We start from the raw sequence: 23,248 nt of genomic DNA on the forward strand, positions 1-23,248 counted from the left end.
GCCGCGCGCAGCGGCCATCTTCCCCGCGGGGCCGAGCCTGAGCAGGCGCGGCCTGGGGCTGGGGCTGGGGCGGCGGCTGCGTGGCCGGGGCTCGGGGCAGGGGGCGGCCGCTCCTGCCGGGCTTCCCGCCCCGGCCTGCAGCCCTCGTTAAGCCACTCAACGTTGCCACGGCTGGGGCAATTTTTTTTTTCTTTGCACTGTTGCAGTTTTAGCAGTTCCCTGTGGCTTTTGCAGCAGGCACGCAAATAACTGTCACTTCGACTCTAATTATTTAGGCAACATGTTTTTTGCTGGCCCAGCATTACTCTCTTGTGGGGAGGAGCCTGCTATTGCAGAGTGTGCTTGCCTGTAGCAGAGCAAGTTTCTCCCCAGACTTTCAGCTGCCTTCGAGGTAATGTACAAGCATCGTTCAGGAAGCTGATTCAAACTAGGGTTTGAGACCCGTCAGTTCCTAAAACAGCTATAATTGGATATGGCAACTATTTTGGGGTACATTCTATCTAGGCCATTGCTGGGCCTGAACATTTTATAGTTGGGCAAATCTTTGTTTCTGAATGTTATTTTTTGAATTTGTTTCCCATGACAACTTGCTAGAACCTTTTAGAATTAGACTGAGGATATCTGGGTTTACTTGCATTTCTTTATGGGAGTAGTGTTTTGGGTTTTTTTTCTACTCCTGTGTTGATCAAAAGACAGCAAACAAATGGGTAAGCTAGGAATGGATTGGTAACGCTTCTTCCATGGAGATAGGGCTACTAAGAGAGAGATAATACATTATCAGCTTGACTAGATTTGTTTAAAAAAGCATTAATGATTAGTAAAGCATGCTTTCTGTGGGGTTGTCTTGTTTGTTAATTGCAGACTTTTTCATTTCTTTTCTAGACAGCATCTGCTGAAAATAGTACTCCTGCGTCTATGAGGATGACTAGAAGAAGGAGTAAAGCAACTTGTAGGCCAGAGGTAATTCATGAATCTCAACTTGAAGAGCTGGAACATGCAGAAACAAAATCAGATGTCAGTGATACCTTAGAGATGCAAATGATTAGAAATCAGAACAGAACCATTGCAAAATCAGTTGCTGAACCACAAACTGATGGGGATGTGTCAGAAACAGAATCAAACTGCTCTTCTGTGTCTGGTCTTCAGACACCTTTGTTTATAAGGGTAACAAGAAGACGACAAATAGTAGTTCCTTATCAGCCGGATTCTCCTGCCAAAAAAAGGCATGACAAGACAGCTTTTCTAAATGAGTTAAGCAGGACTCAGGATGAAGATGATGTCTCTGAAGCTGAGTCTTGTTCTTCTGCTGTTTCTGGTGTCCGGATGCCTAATGTTACCAGAACTACAAGAAGCAGGCAAAGCAAAAAGAAAGTGCAATCAGACCCAATTTGTGAAGCCCAGGGTGAAGATATTTCTGATGCAGAGTCATGCTGTTTTCTTATGGAACCATCTGTCACTACCAAACGAATTACTAGGAGCATGCGAATGAAATCGCAAGCAGAAAATATTGAGCAGACTGAGAAAGTAAACAAAACTGTTTCAGAAGATCAGAATTTAATTGAAGACACAGTTAAATCTAACCCAGTAACAATTTCTGATTCTAGACCTGCTGCAAAATGTGTCTCTGACACAGAAGACATTTCCTCTCTCACTCAGGATAATAAAGAACCCAGTGCTCCTAAGAGCAAATGTTCTCCCAGATCTGCCAATACAACCCTGAGTGAAGATGTGAAACAAGATTTTTTGAACGATACAACACCTAGCAGTCTTGCAAAAGTAACACAGAGAAGTATCACTGAATCGCCTAGAAAAAAAGCAATAAAGGATATACAGACTGTTGGAGTAGATGACTCAAAGGAAGTATGTGGCCAAATACAAGAAGAGCACAGTCAAGTATTTATGGAAGGGGGAAAATTAAAAAGCATGGATCTTACTTGGACTGACTGCATGAGTCTCAAACAATCCCTAGAATCCCAAGGACAAATAACACCAAATAAAAGTAAAAAAAATCCAGAACAGGAAAGAGCAGATGCTGAGGCAGCTGTACAGGAGTCTTTCAACCATGCTGATGAATTAAGCATGCATAAGCAATCTAGTGTAGTGAGCAGCCCACAAAAAGACATAACTATTGCACAAATGACTGATAGCATTGATGGTGAATCCAGAATGCTTGAAATCAGTGTAGACAGTAATGAAGACCAAACAGGACAATATACTGAACCTGTATCCCACGGCAGCAAAAGATCAAACAAGAAAAATGATTCTTTTGCATTGTTTCTGAATAAAGATGAAAGCGATGAATCTGAAAATAGTGATGTAGCAGACACATGTATAGTGGAAGAGGATCTGAGTTGCGCGGAGGCAGATGAGAAGACACCTTCCCTGAACAAATCTTTAGAAGACAGTTCACTGCGTGCTGAAGGGCTTTTTGTAATCGATACTGAGCCAGGCATGGGTTCTAGCCAAAAGTATTATCTAGATCAGGTAGACCTAGTTAGTGATGCTGGAAGTAAGCCTGAAGGAAGCGCAAAAGTTGAGGAATCCTCAGATCTGGAAGAGGCTGAAGAGGAATTGATAGATGAAGATGAGAAAGATGAAGAAGAAGAACTGTTGAAAAATAAGATTGATGTGTAAGTATCTTTGGGGGAATGACTAAAGAATCCGCGTTTCATTCAGGCAAACGCATAGTATATGTACATAAGTGCTAAATGATGTGGAATAAATGAAGGAGTTGTGTCATCACAAAGTCATGGACATGAAACTGGGGTTTTTCAGATTATAAAATAGAGTTGTTATATTTAGGTGCCTAAATATATGTGTGTGTGTATATATATGTAGATATACATTCAAAACTGAAATTCAGTGGGTTTTTTTTTTTTTCTGTTTAACGTGTAGCAGGACAGAAGTCTCTGAACTATTTAGGCCTCTGGAGATGCTACTTTACCTGGCCTGGCACGTGTTCAGCTTAAAAAACAAATAAAGTCCAGTAAATCATCTATACATAATTTAATTAGGTCATGCTTTTTAATCCTAGTCAGTAGCTTCTGACACTTCTATGTTTTCAATTCTTCCTATGCTGTGTGATGGTAACACTTCAAGTGAAATCAGCTCAGCATTCAGTCATAGAATAATTCAGGTTGGAAGGGACCTCTGGAGCTCATCTGGTCCAACCCCCAGTTCAAACCCCTTTGTATACTTTGTATGTTTAAAGCATAGTATTGTGTTGCATCTGATAAATAAGCCTTACCCTTTCAAAACATTCAGGTAGACAGGAAGTCGTACAAAAATTTAGACAGGCATTCAGTGTAAAGATATTACAGGAGATTAGTTCATAGCTTAACACGAAATTATAAAGGCCTTGTATTAATAAGTATTCAAGCTACAATAAATATCTGTTGTACCTGTTTAGATATTAGCATATTTCTTCATAAAACTTTATTATTCATTCTTGCCATCAAAAAACTCCTTTTGAGTCAGCCATCATACATTGTTTATAAATTCATTCCTTTGACTGTCTGAATGAAGTAATGAAAAAATTGTGAGACGTACTAGCTTTGAAATGTTTATTGACATTGTTCCTAGTAGCATTATACAGACAAGGACTTAACGTCATCATTTCTCTGATGAATTCTAGTCTCTTCATACTTTTCACTAAGAGTTGAAAATATTTTTACCTCTTATATGTTTGGGTTCCCCCCCGCCCTTTGCTAGCAAGCTATTAAATGTATAGAAGAAGGGTGTTGGTCATGAGTTCGTTTTGCAAGCAACAAAGGATTTTTTTTGTATTTTGCAAAATTAAGCAAATTAAGAATTCAATTTTATAAAAGCAGTATCTAAGATAGGAATACTACATGAAAGATATTTAGAAGAAATTCCACTGGTAGTGCTCTTTAATAAACATTCACTTCATATAATAGCATGGGGTTTTTTTCCTCATCTTAATTATGTAACACCATTTCTTCTAGGTACAGAGAACTCAAAAAAAAAAATTGCAGTGCTGCACTTAATTGGGAAGAAGAAAATGTTTTCTGTGTTTGTCTTTCTCAGAGGACAGTAGAAGATTTAGCTACATGCTTGTTAATTTTATTTAGTCATTAACTGTTTCTCTTTCAGTTTACATCTGTCCAGCAGCATAGATCCTGGTTTGAATATCAAGAAGCTTGGAGGTTTATATATTAGCTTTGATGCAAAAAAACAAAAACCCAGCTCAAATGTAATTAAACAACTGAAAGAGAAAAAGAAGGATGAGGTAATGTGTTTATAATTTTGCAGTTAACTAACTACAGTAACACAAAGATATTAATTTAATAATTTTGTTTTGCTTGTTTAGAAAGACATATCCTACTTTCCTAATTTGTGGAGAACTTCTTTCTTGCCAAAGAGTGTATATAACTTTGGTTTTAATTCTGAGAATATAGATATAGATATATAGATATATATATCTATCTATATAGAATATAGATATATGTGACATTTAAGAAACTGAAAAGCAGTGCAAATACCAGAGTTATCCTGTAGAGAAGAGAACTTAACTATGTCTGTAGGTTTACCTAACAGTACATGAGTTGAAGGTCTGCTAACAAGGTTTTTAGTCCATAGCAAGAATAAATTTCACTAAATTCGGGTCCATACCATTCCTAATATGGGATTAGTGATTGTATTTCAAAGCACTGTTGAGAAAAAAGGAATGCATTATTTTCATTGAGACTGTTTTCTTAGGCTCATCCATGATAGCCCTGTTTACTCTGGTATATTCACTATCTCATTTCTTCCAAAGCTAGCTAACTGCTTTCTGTTGTTGGCCAGAATTCTGCTCCCTCTTTCCGTTTTGAGGGTCACTGCTATCTTCTTTGTGACTCAAATAAGCCATTCTCAACTCAAATGTATTTTATTCTAATGCTTACTTAGATTCTGCGTCATTCCTTTGGTAGCTTCTGTTAATACAAGTGAGCAGTAAAATTCTTCTCAGATGTTGTTAATTTTTTTTTTTCTTACAGCTCTTGCAGAAGAGTATAATAACTCCAGATTTTGAAAAAAAGGAATGTGTTCCACCCTTTAGGGAGTCCCTTCACCAGCTGAAGAAACAGCGCAAGGTGAGTGGAGAGCTAATAACTCAAATGACAAAACAGAACATTAGGTTGGAAACCCCATGTTGGGACTGCGTGCGCATACAGGCCTCACATGGTAGTGGAATGATGAACTGAAAATGAAGTTAGGATCTTCCTTGAACCATCTTGTGAAAAGCAGTCTTGTGGAAGCAAAGTCTATTTGCTAATTGTGTCAGTCAGAAGTTTGGAAGGGTAAATGCTGATGTGGTGTCAGACCTGAGTAGGATCCTTGCTTCTTTTGCTTGCCTTAACTACAGCATTGATTAAACATGCATTTTTAAGCTTGGGAGTTCTTTTCAGTTTTGTTTCTCTGTAGTTCTTACAAGAACAACTTTTACATATCTAACACTGTCTACATAATGCGTTGTTTCAGACGTTTAAGTAACCATGAAATTGAAGTGAAAGGTAATGCTCTCATGTAGTACAAATCTGTGATTAATACAGCACTGATGGCCTACTAATAATAAGGGTCATAAAATACACTTTCTTAAAGGTACAAAGATACGTTGTAAATACTGTACCCATCTTTGTGGGTGAGGGGGGTGGGGAGTAGCCCTCTATCCTGTCCTGGTTGTTGAATGTAATTTGATTATTCTTGGCATTGAATCCTAGGCAGAGCGAGAGAAAACAACAGGTGATGGTTGGTTTGGTATGAAAGCCCCAGAAATCACAAGTGAACTGAAAAATGATCTCAAGGTTTTGAAGATGAGAGCTTCGCTGGACCCTAAGCACTTTTATAAAAAGAATGATAGAGAAGGTTTACCAAAATATTTCCAGGTAAGAAAGCAGCAGCAGTACTTACTACTGCTCTGAAGTTTTGAGCAGTTATCCTTACTCCCTGCCTAATTTGTTGGTAGCCTCTATGTTTTTTTGATTTAATTTCATAGTTTAATTGCTAAAGTATCTTGACTATTTGGCTGCAGTTTGCAACTGCTTAACTGTGTGTTTATTTATGTGTATGTGTTGAATTTTTTAATTTCAACTGTACAGAACAACAAATGTTTGACCTTTTAATCCCTATTCTCAGCCATCAATGGACTGGATTTTCACTGGCTTTTTTTTTTTTTAAGTATTGGCTTTTTTTAACAAGGGTGTAGAAAATAATAAGTGTTTATTTTATTAATTAATATATTTTGAGTGGCACCAACTGGCTTATTGATCAGCTAGAATTTCTGCTGTTGTAGCTCTCAGCCTTGAAGCTTTTTGATGAGGAAAATAATTACTGCAGCAAATATAGAACTTGGCTTGATTCCATGTATGTATGTCTGTTTGATTAGGTAGCGCACTTGAGGAAATGGTCCACATCCCTCAAAATACTACCGTTTCACTTTAAAGGCTGGATTTTGTTGTATGTGTTTTGAAGTTTCTGAGCATGAAAATATTTGGACAGATGTGTTCCAAATAATGAGATGTGGTCTGTTTTTACTACATGAAATAATTACTCCATGTATCTCCACTACTGAACTGGCCAACATGCCAGTTGGCATAAATGTGATGCTTTTCAGGTTGGAGCCCTTAAATTAGAGCAGGGTTAACTACTGTTTAGTCATCTAGCAGAAACACTGTGATGATATAGGAAAGAGTTAAGACAGTCAAGAGGCTTTCCTTTCCCTCCTTGGAAAGACATAGGTTTGTGCGGTTGCTTAAAAGTTAAGAGCTGGATTTGGTTTATGAAGGTAAGTGTTGATGCAGCAGTCCAATCTTGAAAACCGTACAATTTCAAAACTCAGACCCTCCTCCTGAGTGCACTAAAAATGAGAAAAAAAGTTACTTTGCATACAAAACACTGCTTATGTCTGACATTTTACACTTTACCAGGTTAAAAAAAAAAAAAGATACCATTCTGGTCATCTGTGTATGTGTCTTAAGAATTGTCACTGGGGTTAAAAACAAAAAAAAGGAGCAAAACAATGAACATCTTGCTGTTACAGTAAGGTCGTTTATAATTTTTATTTTCTAGGTTGGAACCGTGGTTGATTCTCCCATAGACTTTTATCACAGCCGAATCCCTAAGAAACAAAGGAAAAGAACAATTGTTGAAGAGCTGCTTGCGGATTCTGAGTTTAGAAGGTATTTAAAAATGTTTTTGTAAGTCTAATCCTGTATGTGAGAGAGAACTGTATTTTAACTAATTACTTTTTTCTTTTTATTCAGTTTATATGTTGAGGGGTTTTTTTATACTTTAAAGAAGTAAGCATAAATCTGTTTTAGCAGTTCTACAGCACTGCCATTGAGAAGCTCTAAGGGACAGGGGTTAATTAGACTGTGAGAAAGTATATTTTTTATTTTCATAAAATGGTTTTATCCAACTCTGAGGGGTCATCACTGTCACTGTTAAAGAAATGTCACTCAGCCTTGTCCTGGTTCACTTCAAAAACAAGTGTCCCCACAGGCTTGCGCCAAAAACAAGGACTCTGAATGAGTGACTTATGTCTATGTATAAACCTTGTTTTGACTGAAAGATTGAATACTTTTTTGGCATAATTGATAGAAAAGTGCTGCCTATACTGTTTGTATGAAAGTTCATGGGATTTAGTTTTATAAGCGTGCCAGCTTGCCACTTGTCATAGGAATCAAAATTGCTGTAGAAGTCTTACTTGAAGAATATGATTGAATGAATTATTGTTTTTCCAGCGTACTATTTTTGGAGTAGATCCCATAGTTGATCCATTTTTATATTGGTTATTACATGATGCTAGTCTTCATTTCTCTCTCTTTCCCCTCCTCCCCGTATAACATCGTGTTTTCTTGCGGATAGTCCAGAATTTGGGATAGTAAAGTTTAATGTTGTCAGGCTTGTAAATGTCAGGCTTGAAATTAAGTTAATGTATCTATTTCTTAATTAATTTTCTGACTTTACATGGTTTGGCGGATGTTTGTTGAAGTAACTTTAAAATATGAAAGTTGCTGAAATTTGATCAATTAATTTATGCTGTGACTAATCAAGGGCTTCAGCCAGATATTTTAGCATTAATGCAGGTATTTGTCAGGTTTCCAACTTGCAATTAAAAGTCTCAGTACTGCTAAGTGTGTCATGATCCACAGTGATAATTGGGACAGGTACATAAGAATCTGTATTAGTGGAGCAAGTAACTCATATTTAGTAAGTATATCCTGTTCACTGTTTAGTGTTAATCTTATCTCACTCTTCAGTGTCGAGTAGAGGCTGATTATCTAAGTTTGTTAAGAGGGTAGCATAAAAATGAGTAAAACCTCTCTGTAACATTGTTGATATTGATGAGTTTTCCCACTATAAGAAATCGGTAGCAGTGTTTTGGCAAAATGTTCAAAGTGTAATCGCTTATGTAATGAAGAAGTCATTGGGTATGCAAATATTCTTGATTCTTTAATCAAACTTATTTCAGAAACAAGTTTACCTGCATTTATCATTAATGCCAGTGTTGATTTCCCTTTACATAGACATAAGTGTACAAAATTAAAGAAATTTGACTCATAGAAAACATGAGAGAACTCAATTTGGCAAATTATATGTGTAGAGTGTTTTCCATGTTACCTTTTTCTGCACTTTAATTTTACTGTGCTTAAAAGTAAATTATCTATTTTGTTCAGATATAATAAAAGGAAGTATCAGGAGATCATGAGTGAAAAAGCAGCTTTTGCAGCAGGGAAGAAGAATCGGAAGAAGAAGAAGTTTCACAATTAAGACTTGAAGAAAAATAACAAGCTGGAACAACTTATTTGTTATAAACTATTTTACAGAATGCTTGCTGGTGTTTTTGTTTTTTTAAGATTGTGTAAATTGAGGTTTGGGGAAATTTTTGCAGCTGGGATTTTGTTAGGGGTCTTTATCAAATTATCAGGTATCTAAAAGTGGGTTTAAGTGAAATATTTAAATTAATGTTAAAAAGATGATGACTTGAAGGCATATTGTTAAATCTGAGCACTTAATCCAACTTCATGAATTATGGTCTGTTAAGTCTTCAGTCTAATTTCATTAATTCAGTCATGAATGGATTAGAAAGTTCAGCTTGTTAAAGTAGTACTTCACTTTGGGACTTACTGTGTACTAGAGCAAGTTTTTCCATGTCTTACCAGAGGTGCTGCTGGCCAATTCTGTAGCAAAGGGTAGTGAGGAATAGCTTGGTTGTGAAGTATTTATTTCAACAGTGAACATAATATGGTTGAGAATGCATTGGGATTCTACAGGTGCACATAGTTTTGCGTGCACACACACACTTTTTAACATCCACTCCTTTGTTGCTTTTTGTTAATTTTTACCATTTGGTAATTGTCTAATGGTCTTTGCAAAAATAACTTGTCAGTTGGGTCCATTTTCTAGGGTAATTTGCAGACGGTGGTCTGGTAGCTGACTTTGGAATAGTTCTTCAGGAAAATTAATACAGTGGGTTTGGAAAGCCTTGCTACCATCATAGAACTAGAGATAAGGTATCAGTTCTGTCTTTCTCCAGTGATAGTTTATAACCTTTTGTTCTTGTGTGAAGCTTTGTGCTGTTTATTTGATGTTTTTAATGACCTGGTTATTGTTATACTGGTGTTACAGTTAGTGTAACTCAGTTACTGCCTTTAGGTAGCAGAAAAGACAGGAAATAGCAGAAGTAAAACTACCGCTACATTGGTTTAGATGGATTGGGTGAATGAATGTCAGAAGACTAGGGATGCTGATTATTTTTGTATAATGAGAACATGGAATTTTGAAATTTGCAAATTTTAAACAAGAAGTATGTTTTTGACCAATGTTTAACATCAAATTTTCTACAATAGCGAATGAAAAATAGCTTTTTTTAAGGATTAGATATTTGTGCTGCAGATGGTTAAAATGAAATGAGTGTCATGGTATACACTGATCATCAACTGAAGTGTGAAAGAATTTTTTCTGTGGACCTTTGACTCTCAGTTATATTCTTCTGAAGTTGTCCATCTATATTCACTACCAGAGACAGACAGGAATCTAGATTCCTTAAAAAGCGTCTACTTGGAGGTGAATGGTGCAAAAAGTAAAGGGAATTCATTGGGAAGTATCAAACACATACAAGTAGAACCATCTATCCCCATGTCTCAGCTAATATGCAGATGCTATTCTAATACATTTATACGTATGCTAATATTGAATGATAAAAAAGCCAATAAAAACACCTATGGTGTCTCATTTTCTGAACGAGACATGGAAGCACAAGAAAATTTATATTGAATACTGAAGAATGACAACTACTGTGGTGCCTTGTTTTCTTTCTGTTGCATCTTGGAGCATTCGAGTGGAAATTGGAAAAGCAGTGTACAACTTTGAAATGCTTTACAAGAGAAATGCAAGCTTTGGTGTTAAAACAGCAAGTACCAGCTCAGTTTCTGTTGCTCAGGCGGCTCAATAGCCAGCTAACAGCTCATTAAAACAAGTTACTTCATATGCAACATAGTTACTGAGGGATTTGTTTTATGTCCAATAGCCTTCCCCTTCCTTCACTTATTTCTAATACCTTCTGTTTTCCTACACACTGCGCCCAGCAAGTGCCTGTCGTCTTCTGTATGAACAATAGGCAAGATGTGCTGGATCGCGTCTGCTGAGTTGCAAGGTAGTACCTGCGTGTTTGCAGGCTTGCCAGTCCACTGTTGTCTGAGCTTGTGTTTCAGCCCCTCTTTCAGTGAAGGCACTAGTTTGTGTGTTTTCTCAGCTACCAATTTTCATAACAGTATAGGAATTTAATAGTTTGGACTCCTTTACCTTTCAGTTAAATTTGATGGAAATTGGCATCAGATTTAAGTTACTGGGGAGAGTGAGTAAAAACAAAATGCATCATGTGATTGCATAAGCTGATGATGATCAAATCTCTCAGAAAATACTTAAATATATCAAAAATTATTTGAAAAACATTAGGATATTTTGAGAAACTTTATAAATTGCAAGTAATATATTCTTGTGACTGTGCTGCCCGATGCATTAATTTGTAATTCTGCCTTTATTGTAAAGGATAAACATTAACAAGAAATTTCCCTGAGATTAAAGAGTAATAGGTATCCTTTAATATACACACGCACACACTTAGTGATATTTTGGATGTTGCTAGAATGTTCTGTGCAGATATGAATAGTAATTCATTTCTTCTGTTTCTTTTTGCTTGCTCCCCCTGGTTTTGCCTGTATTTCTCTTTCCTTTTGCTCTTGAGGCAGAAACTATCCAATGTTTGTATGGCCCAGTGAGTTCACAGTCCATCCCCTAGTGCTACAATCAAAGAGGATCAAAAGGGATTAGAGTAACAGTGGTAGAGGTAAGAGGATTGGTGGGGTGCTGCCAGCAGGCATGGGAGTTTAGGCACAAAAGTAAACTACTACTGTGTGCTGCTCATTTTCACACTACTTCTTTATCGCTTCTTTGGGATATTTTAATAATCTCTTAGCAATCAGTTTAGTCTCTCTAAAACTGAAGCTACGTTTTCTTGTCTTCCTCTTTTTTTTTCTGTTGATTATCTTCACTATCTTCCATGTGGTATGACTGTTTTTTATCTCTTAATTTTTAAAAAGTTCTGTCTTTTTATTACAGGAGTCTAGATAGACGAGTCTTGGTAAAACTCAGAATCCAAGGATAATTGAGGTTGGCAGGGACCATGAGAGCTCATCCTGGCCACCCTGCTGCTCAAAGCAGGCTCAGCTCTAAGCTCAGACCAGGCTGCTCAGGGCTTTATACAGTTGGGTCTTAAAAACCTTCCAGGATGGAGACTGCACAGTTTTCCTGAGTAACCTGTTCCACTGCTTGACTGTCCTCATGGCGAAAGTTCTTTTTATCCAGTCAGATAAAATGATTATTCTTGATTATTTGACTGTCTCTTTGCCTATACATTGTTTTTCGATTAGTCCTGAATTCTGTAACTAACAGCATTTGTCCAGTTCATGTCACTTGTTGTAATTCTTGCATTTTTCTATTGCTGCATCATGCTCAAAGTCTTAACTACCTGAAAGACTATAAATATGTTGTCTTTGCAGCATTTTCCTCAAAACCCTCTTCATACAAATATTTTGTGGAATCCTTCCCCTATACTTTAGCACTCAGGCTTGCATTGCATTATACTGCCTGTATCCCAGGAGGGCTTTCCCTAGCCACACCTGCCTGTGTGCTCATCCGTAAAGAATTCCCTGCTGCTTTATCACGCAGTTTCTCTGTCTTTCTTCTGGACTGTAGCGCTTACTTAACTTGTAAGCTCTTTAAGTAATATTTTGTAAATATTGCTTACCGCATGCAAATATATATATAAAAGCCTCTGCCCTGAAATTTTCACTGGGAACTAGGTAAATTCACTGACAAACTGAGGCCATCCTTAAATACTAGAGATAGGGGAAATAGTATTTGTGAAGAAAAGCATTGTTGGAAGTGCAAACAAGAAGATTTTGTCATCTGTCACTTGATTTAGATGCTTTTTATGGGATTAATATTGTGAGTTTTTTTTAATATTTATCTGTGAATTCTGAGAGAGTTTGGTTCTGTAATGGGCTGTATTTATACTGTACTTAGCTTAGTGCGTCTTGCTTGTTATTAGCATTCCTGAGAGTGAGTTACAGTTAGTGACAGTTAATGTTATTAATAGCATATTTCATTTTCAAATAGAGGAATTTTTCCTTCCCTTTTTTATTTTTAAATAATGAACGTGATTACGGTTGGAAAGAGGAGAGGCCATAGCCACCCAAGATAGAAGATACCAAATTTTCGTAATTAAGTCTTAAATTTTCACAATCAAAATCAAGGAGGTTTGGTTTTAGTGCTGCTGCTGTTTGGGTTTTAGTCCTTGTTAAATTGCTATTATTAAAAATGCTATTCATCTTCTATCTGTAGATATGTGTATGTGGGGAAGAAAAGGTGATGTTAATTGAAGTGTTAAATGCTTCAGTTTTGTCTGCTACGTTTTGTGGGCTTGTTTTGCTGCTTGAAAATAACTTTAACCAGAAATTATCACGGACCATCACTGAAGTGCCTCCAGAAAAGAAGTAGGCTTATTTCCTACTCAAAATATTTTCGGAAGACTGTTCTGGAAGCATAGAAGCGTAAATAAGGTGGTTTGTAGACACTGACAGCTTTGCTCGAAGTGCTGCTGTTGCAGACTTGCTTTTCAACGCTGCGTGTGCCAGTGGCGCGCGCCTCAGGGCTGCGGGGCGCCTCCTGCCCGCGCGCCGGCGGCCGTTGGTGCCCGCGCGGAGAGGGGGGAGGACGGCACTTCCCCCGCTGGCTTGGAGCGAAAAGGCCTCGGCCGTTTTCCGCCACCCTAGCTGGGAGTGAAGCGTCCTAAAACCGGTCTTTCTAAGCGGAGCTTGGGGCCGAAACGGCTGCTTCGCTGCCGCGCTATTTGGAGTTTGGTGCCGTTGTCTCCAGCCGCCCCCAAACCCCCCACCCCGTCAGGCGCACTCCGAGAGCTTCGCTGAAGGGAACCGGCCGCCGCGAAGCGCTAGGTCGGTCGGCCCGATTGCTCCGGCCCTGAGGGCAGGCACGGGAAAACGGAGTGAAAAGACTGCGGCTGAAAGAAAGAATAATAAAAGGAAACACGCGACTCCGCCGGGACTCGAACCCGGAACCTTTGAATCTCTTCATCCTCTAGAAGTCCAATGCGCTATCCATTGCGCCACGGAGCCACCTGTTGGACTTTTTGCACACCGCCCATAGAGCCTGCGCGCGACGCCCCGGCGCCCGACGGCCCGCACTCGCCGCCTCTCGGAAGGGACGCCCGGACTTCGGAAGTGCCGTAAGTGCGTTTGACCTCGGATGCGTTCTTTTCAGTCATTAACGATGCAGTTTTTTATCTTTTATTTTTAAGCAGTATGAATAGGCTTAGTGTTTTTAGCTGCTTTGCAAACAAATCCAGAGGTAGCATGTAGGCGCCCCTGAGCCCTGCCCACGGCCTTGTCCCGCGTGGGGGAAAAACATATGAAGGACAGGCTCGCTTTTAAACGTTTGTCATAGGGCTACGTTGTTATTGTTTTGAAACGCTGTTTTTTCATTCATAAATGATGAATATAAAATATTTATTGTCTTCACCCTTGGACATTTTAATATTAACCTGTATATTTAGAGAATAATGTGGAACTGTTTCTCAAAACCTCTCTAAAGTTGCATAAAGGAGTCTTCGTATGACTGGATCTTGTTACACACATGGAGGTGCTATATTGATGAATAATGTCCGCTTTGATTTTGCATTAATGAATATATATTCTAGCAGTATTTCCCATATTGCAATTATTTATAATGTGCTTTTAACATCATTCCACTTTTGGAGTAAATGGGAAAATGCAATTTCAGACCAAAAAACCCTTCCAGCCATAGCATCAAGGATATGGAAAATATGCTGGGTCAACTTTAAAACTTAAGCTATCTTAAATGCATTTCATATGAAAAATACTTTAAGGCTGGTGATTTCCAGCACCATAGGGTTTTAGAGAAAACCCAAACAAGATTTTTAAAACAATAGCATCTGAATTAAAGGAACTGGGGAAACTGTGACTGTGTTTACTGGGTATCCTATGCACAGCAGTGTTTCGCTGGCTTTCCGGTGCCACATGAGATTAAAAAAAAAAAAAAAAATTCTGTGGGAATCTGATAAGACAAAACATAAGCAACAAGTGAGATGAAGACAAATCCACACAGTCTGTGCTAGAGACTTCCATACCTGTCACCTCATGATAAGTTATTGTAATGTACTTCTGCCTGAGAAACACGCCTGGAAAACAGCGACAGAGGATATTTCTGAGCTCTTAAAAAAACAACAACAAAAAAACCCACTATAAATGGAAAGAAGAAAAAGAAAATGAATTGGGGAAATTATATTTCACTGCGTGACAATATTTTAAATATGAGTGAAAACATTACAGTATATTTGGATTATTGTTCCAAATACCATGACTGGCTATTACTAAATCTATTTAAGGGAGCAATGACTGAACTCTACCTCATCTAAATTCATAGTAAAACTGCCAGTGGATTCAGTAAATCAAGATTTTCCCTTAAAAGCTGTAATTATCATCTGAAGTAAGTCTCTGTTTTTTTTTTTTTTTTAAATCAAATAGGCATATTAAAAAAGCCAAATGACAGGCTACAGGGTTATTCTTTCCTCCCACCCTCCCCAAAAATTCAATTCTAAACCCAGGCACATCGTATATAGCATTCTGCTTCTGGGGTAAATCCTCGTCTCGTGTGCGTGGATGCCGCCGGCGCCTGGGCGGTGGTGCCGGGGGCCAGGTGGTGCGCGGCTGCCCCCGCTGCCCTGGGGGGTGGGGAGCGCACGGCAGCGGGCCCTGCCTTGTCCGCAGTCCGGGCCGGGGCTGGAGCCGGAGCAAGAGCCAGGGGGGCTCCATCGTGGCAGATGGCACGGGAAGATCTGCTCTGTACTACTGGGGCCTAGTTTATAAAGTAAAATGATTTTGTGAGAATCTCGGTTTTAACTTAATAATACTTAAAAACTATCGGTATCAATAGGAGTAGAGAGAAACTTGACCATAAACTTGCACCCTAGTATCTGAGGAATCAGGAAACAAATCAAATCGATGTAAAACAAACCTCTGAGATAGACTTGCCATTAGCTATTGTAGCAAGGGCTGAGATATCCAGTGTAATGTATAACCTAGGCAACCTGGGCAATGAAGGCGCTGTGCTGGGTCAGCCAGTGTGCACATCACCAGCAGTGAGCCAAAGCTAATTAGCTGGTTGATTATCAAATGGCTCCTCTAATGCTGCTCGGAAAATGTGGGGTTTCTGGGGTTTCCGTAGTTCAAGCAAGCATTGTACTGAAGTTAGGCCCAAGCTAACAATCCCTTGTGGAGCTGGAGCAGTTGTAAAAACATAGAGTATCCTGAGAATCACCAAGTTCTACAAGGCTCCGAGCAGGCCTGGTTGGATTTCCAAGCTCTGCATCCATGAGGTCTTGCCATAACTACACTGTTCTGGATAGTGGCGTTTACATACCTCTGCATGCTTTCCATAGTGCTCCTGGTAAAGGAATGCTGTGTAAGGAAAGCTTAATTTGAGTGCTTAAGCTGTAGCAGCTCAGGTTCTACACACTGCATAAAAGAAGCTGAATTTTCTTTTTAGTTTTTAAGAACTGAGTTGGTTCTCAAAATAATATGCTTAAATTTGTTTGTGCTGCACCATTAACTAAGAAGTCTAGCCAGCCCAGCATCATGTCTTCCTAACACCAGCAGCATATTTGCTGGAACAGCTAATCTGCAACTCAAATATACTGCTTGTAAATAACTAAGAATTGTCATAAACATCTTACAGTTTGGGGATGCCTGGACACATTTACTGTGGGGTGAAGTGAGTGTCAGTACCTGACCAGTATGAGTTGATAACATTATACACTCACTTTGCACAGCACTAAATAACTGTAGGTAGTGGAGAATCTGAGTTCAGTGTGAGAAGGTTGATTCTGAAGGTGTGTGAGTGAAGAATCCTGAGATTCATGTGATTGTTGTATTTCTCTTATTTTCTGTTTGGTTAGTTGATTTCACAGGGAGATGCTAAGCTGGCTGTTTCTGCCATTCTTGCAGGAGGACTGAATGGGGAAGTGTTTAAAATTTTTCCAGATATTCCAGGTTGTTCAAGTCAGTTTGCTTTTTTCCCCTCTAAACAGTCCCAATGCAAAGTTCACCTTTCCTTTTGGGCAGCAGGTGGAGCTGCTGCATGAGAAACAGGGCAGCTCACTAGTTTGTGAACTAACAAGATGAGATGTGGTATGTAAGGCAAAAACAACACATCGAATTAACCTCTGCTTGCTGCTGGAACTAAATAGGTCCTCTGGACTTCCCCTCTTCTAGCGTCAGCTGAGGCCCACTTACGCTGCCAGCTAGCTTTCATCTTAGCTCTTCTCTATGGTCTGTTTCAGGAAGCAGGAGAAGTTTCTTGGGGGCCTATTGTGCTGCTTTTAGTTACTGGCACTTACAGAATTTTCACTGAACTAAGCTATTTTTACTAATTTTAAATATAGGAAACTGAGGCAAGAATAGCTTGACCCAAGACAGCAAATGGATCAAAGGCAGGGCCAGGAATAGCACTGTCCTATAGCACTTTTCCACTGATAAAAAATGGAGAACTTAATTATGAGATTGAAGTAATCTTAGAGAGACTTTCTACAACTTGGGCATTAACTTCTATCACTATGAAAAAGTATTTACAGTATATCAAATCGATTTATGTAAGGTTTGAACTTCAGTGAATTTATGGAAAGAGTAAATTTTCAAATTTACACAGGTTCTGCAGATGTTTGTTGGGAGGACCATTATCCTAAATATATTTCTTGAGAGCAAGAGATGGTGGAAGACTATAGAGAAGGAGGTTGCCACATACAGATTATCTAAATGGGATTGCTGACTCTCACGCAGTCTGTATATTTTGAGTGATCTCTTTCTCTCCCTTGAAGGAGGGGTTATTACAGCCCTACTGCTGTAATAATTCATCTGCATAATGCAGCAAGTGAAAAGGGCACAAGTTGCCGCATAGCACTCTTCAAAGTTGGCAGGAAAATTGTTGGAAATTTCAGGGACTGATCTTTCAGATAGGAGTCTGAAAAAGACTCTTTAAGGGAGTATTTCTCTCATTGATGCATCTCAGCTTCTGCATCTCTACCTTTTTCTTGGTGAGAGGCTGCTATCTCCACCAGACCATCAGAGTGCTGGGGAACTATCCTTCTCTCTTTTTGTCAGGCTGCCAGCAGGCAGATTGCTGTTGAGTTGTTTAAGCACCTCCTCCAATTATCTTATTTATGACTGTTGTTCAGCTAATACATGTTCTGGCTTCTCAAGTATATTTGGGTAGCCAGGAGTAAATCCCCAAAGCAGTGTCCTTGGGAGTTGAGAGGGCATGCGCAGTCGTGCCAAATCACTCCGATAATGGGATCCTCATATGGTGTGGCTGCTGCCGAGCTGGCTATGAGGTGAATGGAGTCTTTCGATGAGAAAATTTGAACCTTTTTCCTCATATTGTGCAAGTAATTTTTTAACAGTAATTGGAGCTCAGTTTTGCCCCTTTAAGAATCTGTGGCTGCTGCTTCTAGCTGTTTTCCAACTGTCAGGGCAACACAAGTATACCACACTCTGTTCTTTAATTCTCACAGGTTTAGTTCCAAATACATTTAGTTCCAAATATGTCAGAGCTAACATTCGTTTATTGTGCTGTGGTTTGCACACAAATACAGCCATGCTTGCAGGTCATACAAAACCATACTAGCACTGTTACACCAATTCCTCTGCTGTAGGTGACCTTGTAACTAAGGAAGGGTCTGATGTGGGAGGCACATTTGGGAACGCTGAGAAAGGAATGGGCAAAGTCCGGGTGTTCCTCTGCCCCCAGGTGTTTCCAGCTGTCATGACAGCCCCTGGGGGGGGGGGGGTGAAGCTGTGGCACAAGCTAAGATGATACTTGGCTCTAATCATGGAGTAAAGCAAACTGCAGCATGATCTAGAAAAATATGAGATGCTAGAATTTATTTTTCCTTTCAAGTCAGTTTTTATTAATAATTATTTATGATTTTATTCTAGTCTATATTATTATTTTATTTTTATATTTATATTTTCTTTATAATTAAGAAAGCAAAATACATAAAACCCAGTCTCTGCACTGGCTTTGTTTCTCTGAGTTTTTTTTCCCCCCATGTTTTTCTCACTTCCTGAATATGTATATTTGGAGGCCATTCACTGCAATTGTATCTGAGAGACTGACAGCTAAAGTAACATTTTTAATAAATGCAGATTATTGGAGTCAGAATCCAAAGTGCTCTGTTTATGGCGCAGAAGGATGAAAACCATGATTGCAAAGTACTCTTCATCCTTGATTCCCACTGACTTCCTTTGCTCCCTTGTCATTGTGCTATTGATTGTTTTCACTGAAAGTAATTGGAGCGTTAGCACTTGCCAGAGATCCTCAACACCTTCAGAAATCGGTTTCAGTAATTATACATACAGAGTTTTTCTGGAGAAGTGGTAAATGCTTGACAAACATTTACTTCAAGAAGGCTCCTGTTTGTGCCACACACCTAAGCAGAGTCGTGTGGAATCTCTCTGAGCAGGGTCGTAGGAAGTCTGGAGAAGTCCCAGAGGGCGGCTGTTGCCAAGCATGGAGTACCTCCAACTTCCAGCGAGGTGGGAGTCTGTTTCAAGACAGCTTCTGCATTTTATGTTGTTTACATGGGTGGGCTTTTCTCACCAGAGGATATCAAAATTTGTTTCAGAAACGCATAGGGTTTGAGTCAAACATCCTTCAAAAAGGATGCCAAAGTGGTGCCTCCCTTTCACTACATAAAGGTATTCTTAAAATGTTCCTTTCCTTGTTAATATTATGTTTTATGAGTATTTTCCAGTGGGGATTTGCTTTGCAGAATTGTTTCTTATTTAGTTTATGGCCAGTTTTTGCTTAGAATTTTTCTGTCCATGTTCATGTAGCTGATCACAGTCAAAATTAGCTACTGTCATTTTTTTCAAGTGTCACTATAGTTCTACTGTATTTTACTCATATTGTATCCATTACATTTAAGAAGCATGACTTTTTGTGCAGTTGTGTTATTCTGAAAAGACAGGGTTCTTCTGCTCTTTATTAACATTTCAGTTAAATTTCAGTTCAGTTTCAACTTTTTGACTTCCCAAAGTGTTTTTCACACAGCTCTTTTTAATGCCCTTTTGTGTACTCTTAGGTTGTACCTGTCCTCCTGTATGAAGTACTTAACTGTGATACATCCTGAATGATTTTCTTAACTATACCAACTACCCTTGATCTTTGGCCTCCCTATGTTGGGATTTCTGTTTGTGTGGCAACTCTCCGTTTCTCCTTGGTTTAGTTCCACTTTTTTTTTTAATCCTAGATACCTGATTTCATTCACCCTATTTGTTTTGTAGGCATTTGTTCCTGTTCAGCTTAAGGTTATTTCCTTGGTATTATGAAATTTTATCTAGTCGCTCTGTATATTACTAGTAATTTTCAGAGCAAACGAAGAGATCAGCAGCAGCTATTTCTGTCTCAACCTGATTGTCAAATTTATGGAGTAGAAAGCTTCAGTCTACCTTAAGTGCCGAAGCTGTCCTAAAGACTACTTGCTTAAGTTAATAATTATCAAAGTTGAAGGTGCAAAGTTTTGTTCTTGCTGTACTGAGTCATAGCTGGTAAAAACACTGACTTTGGATACTGAATCAGGCTTACGTTTTGAAATCTAGTCATAACCATCGGAGGTTTTATTCTTTAAAATTACCATCAAGCCAGCAAGTATTTACATAGTTGAGTTGTTCCTTTAAAGTTCTTTTGCAGATGACACTATATTTCAGCTCCTCTTGTGCTGTTCAGAAGAATATGTGTATACCTGTGAGTATGATGTAGCGGTTAAATCTTGGATTCTTACTCCAGCCTTGCAACTACAATGATGAATTACCATAGGCAGTCTGCTCTGTTTTCCCTTCTGTGAGATATAGGTAATGCTCTCGTATTTCACACGTTGTTGTGCAGGTTAGTCATCTGCAAGGTTTAACTGTAATATTTTGAGATGAAACTTCCTGTGGAAATGCTTTATTATTATTATGTACCCTATTTTGTTTGTCAGTTCCTTAGACCAAATCTAACTGGAAGAGAATATATAATAGAATCTATCCAGATTTCTGACAGAGATTATTTAGGAAAAAAAACCACCAACAGCAAGTATACAGATTTGCTCTTAAGATTTCAAAAATAATTTAGAGGGGTGGGGCATGTTTTTCTAGTATATATGTTTATTAAGATAAAGTATCTTGAGATAATCAATATATAAATTTTACTCATCATCAAGTATGCAGATTAAAAGCAAGAATTTGAAAATACCGTTAAAAGATAATGAATCTGAAACAATCTAAAAATTCTTACCTTCTCCTGCACTGTTTAAATGCAGTATTTGCTTCCTCTCCTCACCCATGTGCTGTGTGAATGATGTGCACATACAAAACAAGTGCACTGTTTAGGTATTAGTGCAGTGCAGTCATCTGGTTCAGTGCAGACAGCAGGGGAATGTTTTGTAAGTAAAAACATTGGGTTAACTTCTGCTTTCATTTGAATCATTCTGGATCTGCACTGCCAAAACCAAATCAATGGAGTTATTTCAAGGTTGTACTGATGCTAGTAAGGGCAGAATTTGGCACAGAGTGCCTAGTTTTTTGTAATGAACCAAGTTGGCTTGGTGTTCACTTTAACAGAGGAAACAGGTGATTTTTGCCAAGATTTCTTTGGAACTGTCCCTGGGTAGTAAATCCAAGCTTTAAGTGTTGTCATTAGCTTTTCTGAGGGGCAAAGTGCTTTTAATCTGCATTGATTGGAACCTGCTCTATGTAGAGGTAGGAAGATAAAATGCTGCATGCTCTTGCTTCTTTGTAAGACTTTCATATTACGGGATGTATTCCCCTTTTTGATTTCCCAGTGTGTGGCACTAGTTGTACTGTATGGATTGTTTTTCTTTCCGGCTGAACACTGTTGTTGAGTCTGTGTCCTATAAATTGTTCTGAACATCCCTGGGTAAGTGTTGTCCCTTAGGTTGTTTGTGTGTAGTCAGTGCCACTTCTGGAATGCGCTTGCCAGGCATGTTTTCAAAGGATGAAAGGCTTTTATTCTTGATTAAATGTTCTTTTTCTTTTTATTTGGTTATGAATCTGAGTTACTGACTCAGCATAATATTTGAATACTGACTCTGATCTAATTGCAGAAAAAATATTCTTTAAAAATCCTGTTGTTTTTGCAGGTTTTTATTTGCAAATGTTACACAGGCTGGGAATCTATCCCAGACTTATATGTACCTTCTTCTCCTCCTTCCCCCCAAAAGTTACTAGTTACTAGTTTACTAGATCAGTTTCAAGTGTGTGTTGAATTTATTGTATTAGAAGTTGTTTTTTGCAAAATTATCCCTCTGTAGACTTTTAGAGATACCAAATGTGAATTATATTTTAAAGGTTTATTTTTAACTTGACTTTGTCTATTTGAATTCTCACTTAATGGAACTGTATCACTCTTAATTTATTAATTTGATTTTTGTAGCTAAAGTCACAGTGTGCAATATGAGGTAATGGAGTGATATAGGAGTGGGTGCCAGGAGCTCTCAAATTCCAACCATGTATTTTTTTCTTTGACTTACTGCATAGTTTGGCAAGCTATTCACATTTTCTAATAGGTAAAATGAGGATGATATCCAACTCAGTGTTCTTCAGAATTTGTTTTCTTTTCAGGTTCAGATACTACTGTCATTCTTTGTGATAACAGGCACGGTGGATCTCCAAATCCAAGTTTTAGTATAAAAGTATAAACAAGATATTTATTGTGCTCAGTGCAAATTGCTACTGTTTTTAGAAGGACAGGTAGTAAATTTGTGAGTAACTCGCAACAGAAATGTGACTGTGTAATATTTCCATGATATTTTTGTGGAATTAACTAACTCTGCAGTCAGTACCTGAACCTTCTAACACTACACTGACATTCTGCATCTTTCTCACTGTTTTGCTCCCACTTGGCAAGCTGTGAAAGGAGTGTGCTGGCAGTAGTGACTGAGCGCCCGACCCTGTGCAGAGCCACAAACCTCTAGACTGCACAAAGATGCTCAGCAGCTTGTGGTTCTCTCTCGCACACTCACACTCTCTCAAACAGTCTCTCACACACGCCCCATTTTCCCTTCAGTGAGCAGGGAAGATTACATGGAAAGATGCCAAGACGCACATACTACCAAGTGTTACCTGTGGATACTCCAGGTTTTTAGACCAAGAGATGTGGCTGATGGGACTTCACTATTGTCTTAGGCCTCTCTGTATACCATCCCTGTATGCTCTCCGCCAAGTAGGGAACCAAGGTCATCCCATTTTACAGGTTTTATAGAAACTTTTCAGATTTACTTAATGTGAAAATGAGCATTCTCTTTTTTCAGGTAGAGATCTGAAACTACTTTATAGCAAGCAGTCAGAGAAGACTTCGGATTTTTTGTAATATAAATGATATCAGAGTGTAGATCAGAGATACACAGGAGTAGATTAAACCTTGGGTCATTGGGGCAAATGAAGACCCTGAAGGTTACGCATAGATTAGATACCAATGTGATAATTGGATTGTAGGAACCAGAAGTGGGTCTGTGGTCAGTGTATTGATGGAGGTCTTAATTAGGTGAAAAAGAATGGTACACCTTTTTGATACTTCGAAAGTAGGGTAAATG

General features: G+C 38.6%; 2 protein-coding genes and 1 non-coding gene across 7 annotated transcripts in view; 2 read left to right on the forward strand and 1 right to left on the reverse strand.

Annotated features, from left to right (window-relative positions):
• Positions 1-163: 163 nt before the first annotated feature.
• On the forward strand, positions 164-8,830 carry DNTTIP2 (deoxynucleotidyltransferase terminal interacting protein 2). The gene is made up of 7 exons (XM_026057499.1): positions 164-391; positions 883-2,630; positions 4,114-4,249; positions 4,998-5,093; positions 5,721-5,885; positions 7,069-7,178; positions 8,679-8,830. The coding sequence occupies exons 2-7, from the start codon at positions 916-918 to the stop codon at positions 8,770-8,772; spliced, it is 2,316 nt and encodes a 771-aa protein (XP_025913284.1). The 5' UTR covers positions 164-391; positions 883-915; the 3' UTR covers positions 8,773-8,830.
• Positions 8,831-10,393: 1,563 nt separating this feature from the next.
• BCAR3 (BCAR3, NSP family adaptor protein) overlaps positions 10,394-23,248 on the forward strand; it is a 121,994-nt gene continuing 109,139 nt past the window's right edge. For 3 of the 5 annotated variants that reach the window (XM_026057489.1, XM_026057497.1, XM_026057498.1), the window contains exon 1: positions 10,394-13,807. The gene's annotated coding sequence lies outside the window, so the exon portion shown is untranslated. The remainder of the gene's footprint in view (positions 13,808-23,248) is intronic. The other 2 variants (XM_026057490.1, XM_026057491.1) reach the window with 2 other exon arrangements.
• Positions 13,613-13,697, reverse strand: TRNAR-UCU. Its single transcript is given in 2 exon segments — positions 13,613-13,648; positions 13,661-13,697. It is a non-coding gene; the product is annotated as a tRNA-Arg (tRNA).

This window comes from Apteryx rowi, unplaced genomic scaffold (genome assembly GCF_003343035.1).
Source record: "Apteryx rowi isolate R43461 unplaced genomic scaffold, aptRow1 scaffold_14, whole genome shotgun sequence".
In the NCBI taxonomy this organism is placed as follows: Eukaryota; Metazoa; Chordata; class Aves; order Apterygiformes; family Apterygidae; genus Apteryx; species Apteryx rowi.

Bases quoted from the DNA above. Each gene is read 5' to 3' on its own strand.
- DNTTIP2 (XM_026057499.1), top strand. From the start codon at position 916: ATGAGGATGACTAGAAGAAGGAGTAAAGCAACTTGTAGGCCAGAGGTA. The intron at 2,631-4,113 runs GTAAGTATCTTT...TTTCTCTTTCAG, and splicing joins TTGAAAAATAAGATTGATGT to TTTACATCTGTCCAGCAGCA. The intron at 4,250-4,997 runs GTAATGTGTTTA...TTTTTCTTACAG, and splicing joins AAGAGAAAAAGAAGGATGAG to CTCTTGCAGAAGAGTATAAT.